Source organism: Struthio camelus, chromosome 11 (genome assembly GCF_040807025.1).
Source record: "Struthio camelus isolate bStrCam1 chromosome 11, bStrCam1.hap1, whole genome shotgun sequence".
In the NCBI taxonomy this organism is placed as follows: Eukaryota; Metazoa; Chordata; class Aves; order Struthioniformes; family Struthionidae; genus Struthio; species Struthio camelus.
This window is the reverse complement of record NC_090952.1, coordinates 3,810,975-3,814,893: the sequence shown is the minus strand read 5'-3', so window position 1 is coordinate 3,814,893 and position 3,919 is coordinate 3,810,975. Positions and strand designations below refer to the sequence as shown.

Below are 3,919 nucleotides of genomic sequence, written 5' to 3'. Positions count from 1 at the left end.
GAGGAAGTGAATATTGGGAGAGAGAGGGCAATGCCATGGGCAGAGGGGGTGCATGGAGGTAAACACAGATGGATAGATATTGGGAAAGGAAGACTGTACTGCTGAGGCAGAGGCAGGCAGCACTGGCCCCTGGAGAGGGGAGGCTGGACCAGGCTGCAGACAGATGGACGTGGACTCTGTGGGATTGCACTGGCAGGAGGATTCGTGTGATCGAATCCGGAAGGTTCATCAAAGAGAGGCAAAAAAAGTTGATGAAACCTCTCCTTATTTCATTGTCATGGTGAATTTTAACCCCAGGAACTTTTTCCTTCAGAAAGCCCCATGAGGGAGGTTTCGAGAAGACTCCTCTTCACTGCCAGCCTCGGATCTGCTCTGTTCCCCAAATCCACCCCGGCACAAACAGGCCCCAAGCTGCTGGCAGGCACGCACCTCCCTGGGCCGGGAAGGGGCCGGCTTGGGCCGGGCAGCAGCCGGCGGGGGCCGAGCAGGACGGACAGGAGCCGGACAGGGTCGGGCAGGGTGGAGCAGTGGCCGGGCAGAGGGGAGCTCAGTCGTAGGCAGGAGGCAGCGGCCGGGACGTGCGGGGCCGGGTCGGGCGGAGCGGCTCGGCCGCGCTGCGGGGCTGCTCGACGGCCGCGGCCCGGGGCAGGAGCGGGGCTCGGGGGCTGCCGCTCCAGCGCGGTGCTGCTCGCCTCCACCCCGCTGCCCGTCCGGGAGCCCCCAGAGCCACCTGCCGCCAGCCCCGGCCCGGCTGCGCCAGGACACCCGGGCCCCAGCGGGGAGTCCCGGGGCCACGCAGGGCCGGGAGGAGCGGGGCGGGGGAGGTGAGCCCCGTTTTGGGGGGGGGGGGCTCGTTGGGGGGGGGGTGAGATCACTGCCCCGGGGGCGGGGCGGGGGAGGTGCCTCCCGCAACCCGTCCAATGAGCGCACGGAGGGGCGGGGGGGGCCGAGCTATAATGCCATTGATGCCGGGCGGCGGAGGCAGACAATACCGCGCCCCCGGAGCCGGGCTGCCCGGAGCGCCCCTGCCCTGCCCCGCTCCTCTCCCACCATGATGTCCATGAACAGCAAGCAGGCTTTCAGCATGCACCCCATCCTGCATGAGCCCAAGTACCCCCACCTGCACACCAGCTCAGAAGCCATCCGCAGAGCCTGCCTGCCCGCCCCCCAGGTAAGCCGCCTCTGGCTGCGCTCCCGGCCCCGGGGGAGGCAGGCGCCCTGTGGGCTGCCGCGGGGCGGGGGGGGGAGGCAGAGGGGGGCTCCCCGGCCGGGCCCCCGCGCCGGCGGACCGGGCTCCGCTGCGCCCGACCCTGCCCCGGCCACCGAACTTACTTCGTGAGCCGCGGTGCGGGCAGGGGGTCCGTTCCGGTTTGGATTTCGTTTGCGTTGCCCCTACGGCAGTGTGTGAGGCAGGTCTTGAGGAGGGTTACCGTCTGCTCCCAAGGCGGTGCTCGGAGCGGACAGACAGGGCTTGGGAAACGGAGGGGAGATTTGGCAGGTCTGTCCCGGGGTGGGAGAGAAATGTCGTCTTGCCCAACTCGGTCGTGCGATCCGGTAGAGCAGAGGCTCCGCAAGACTCCGGTAGGCTCTGTCCTCCCGCTGCATCTCTCCTCCCCTGAGGAGAAGGGAAGGGTGGGGTGCTGGGGGCTCGGCACCCTCTTTCTGTTTCTTTTCTTGGGGGAGGGTTAAACTTTGTTCAGCTTACCTGGCCCAGACACTGTAGAGGGACTGAGTGGGATCTCTGTAGTATTACATATATTTTAATCTTCTGTCGGTCTTCTCGTTTGTTTTTGTTCCCCCTTTTCCCCTCCAACCCCACCTCCAGATCCAAGGTAACATTTTTGCTGGCTTTGATGAGACCTTGCTGCGAGGTGCTGAGGCTCTGGCCGCTGTGGATATAGTATCACAGAAAGCCCACCCTTTCAAGCCGGATGCCACCTACCACACCATGAGCAGCGTGTCCTGCACTCCTACCTCATCCTCTGTGCACCTGCACCACCCGTCTGTGCTCACCACACACCATCCCCACCACCACCACCACCAGCCCTCCCAAGGCCTGGATGGTGAGCTCCTGGACCATCTCAATTCTGCCATCCCGCTCGGAGGAGTGCCTGGCCCAGACGTGGGCTCCACACCTTCGCACCCTCACTCCCACATGTCGGCCATCAACCACATGGCCCACCACTCCCAGCCTATGAACATGTCACACCCCCACGGCCTCACTTCGCATGCTGTCATCTCTGGCCCTGAGACAGAGACGGACCCGCGGGAGCTGGAGTCCTTTGCCGAGCGGTTCAAGCAGCGGAGGATCAAGCTGGGGGTGACCCAGGCTGATGTGGGCTCTGCGTTGGCCAACCTGAAGATCCCGGGGGTGGGCTGCCTTAGCCAAAGCACAATCTGCAGGTTTGAGTCTCTCACCTTGTCCCACAACAACATGGTGGCCCTAAAGCCCATCCTGGAAGCATGGCTGGAGGAGGCAGAGCGGGCCCAGAGAGAGAAAATGACCAAACCTGAGATCTACACAGGGGGAGACAAGAAACGTAAGCGCACCTCCATTGCCGCTCCTGAAAAGCGATCACTGGAGGCCTACTTTGCTGTGCAGCCACGACCCTCCTCAGAGAAAATCGCTGCCATCGCTGAGAAGTTAGACTTGAAGAAGAATGTGGTGCGGGTCTGGTTTTGCAATCAGAGACAGAAACAGAAAAGGATGAAATTTTCTGCCACCTACTGAAGAGGGGGCTGCGATGCCAGTGGGGGGAGCGCCTGGCCCCCCAGCCAGCCTAGCATGGTCCTGGCCTCAGCCTCTCCAAAACGGGCAGGGTTTTTTGTTTGTTTGTCAAAAAAAAAAAAAAGGAATAATAAACCTAAAAAGGAAACCTGCCCAAAGCGAAGTGAACAGCCTGGTGTCTGCTCCTCACTCCCGGGCCAACTGACCACGCTGTTATGACTGGTACAGACTGCTTTTGTAGACAAAACTGAAAAAAAAGGAGGAAAAAAAAAAAAAAAGAAAGACAAAATGAAAGGCCCGGGGGGATTTACAGAGGGTGTCCGGAGTCAGGGCAGTGGCGGCGAGAGCCCGGGCAGGTCTTTGTTCCAGCTCTCCGTCCCTTCCCGGCTTGCAGGCAGGGCAGGTGGGGGCAAGGGACACTGATCCCTCCTCGGTGCCCGATCCTCTTCTATTAAAAAAAAAAAAAAAAAAAGGAGGGGGGCAAAAAAGGAAAGAAAACGATCTCGAAACCGCCCTGGACGGCTGTAAATACGGAGGCGCCGGCCCTGCTCACCCGCACTCGCTGCCGAGGGTCCCCACGCACACTTCCACACACGCACACACACGCACTTGCATGATTTTGTTCGCTCTCCCCCGCCCCCAGCAAATCCATCGCATTTTTGCAATAACGTTTCTGTTTCTACCTCATCGGCTAAATTAAAGAAAAAAAAAAGAAAAAAGAGAAAGAGAGAAAATAATTAAAAATTAAAAAAAAAAAAAAAGAAAGGAAACAAATTGGCACGTCCCTGGAGTCGCGGTTTGTTCGGGGAAAATGGAGATTTATTTTGCTTTGATTTCGCTTAAACTGTTCGATATCCGTATGATTTCACGGTTAAAAAAAAAAAAAAAAAACTACGCTTCGACAATCAAGTCATTCGGGCTCACAGGAGCGGCGCCTCCACGGCAGCGGCGCGGCCGCTGCGGGACTGGCCAAGCCGGACTGCCCGGGGGTGCCGGAGCGGCCGGGGCGCCCGGCCCCGGGCCCGCCGCGGGGGCGGTTGCCTTTACAAAGAGTGAACTCTGCACTTTCTAAGGCAAGAATACTTTTTTTTTTCCTTTGCATATTTAATAGAAAAATTTGCCTCCGTTTCCTTTTTTTTTTTCAAACGAGATTTTCGTTTCGCTGTGTGTGTGCTGAATGAAATTTGGTGT

General features: G+C 59.3%; 1 protein-coding gene across 1 annotated transcript; it reads left to right on the top strand.

The window, feature by feature from the left end:
* Nucleotides 1-1,051: 1,051 nt before the first annotated feature.
* On the top strand, nt 1,052-2,731 carry LOC104154041 (brain-specific homeobox/POU domain protein 3). The gene is made up of 2 exons (XM_068957277.1): nt 1,052-1,171; nt 1,826-2,731. The coding sequence occupies exons 1-2, from the start codon at nt 1,052-1,054 to the stop codon at nt 2,729-2,731; spliced, it is 1,026 nt and encodes a 341-aa protein (XP_068813378.1).
* Nucleotides 2,732-3,919: the final 1,188 nt, after the last annotated feature.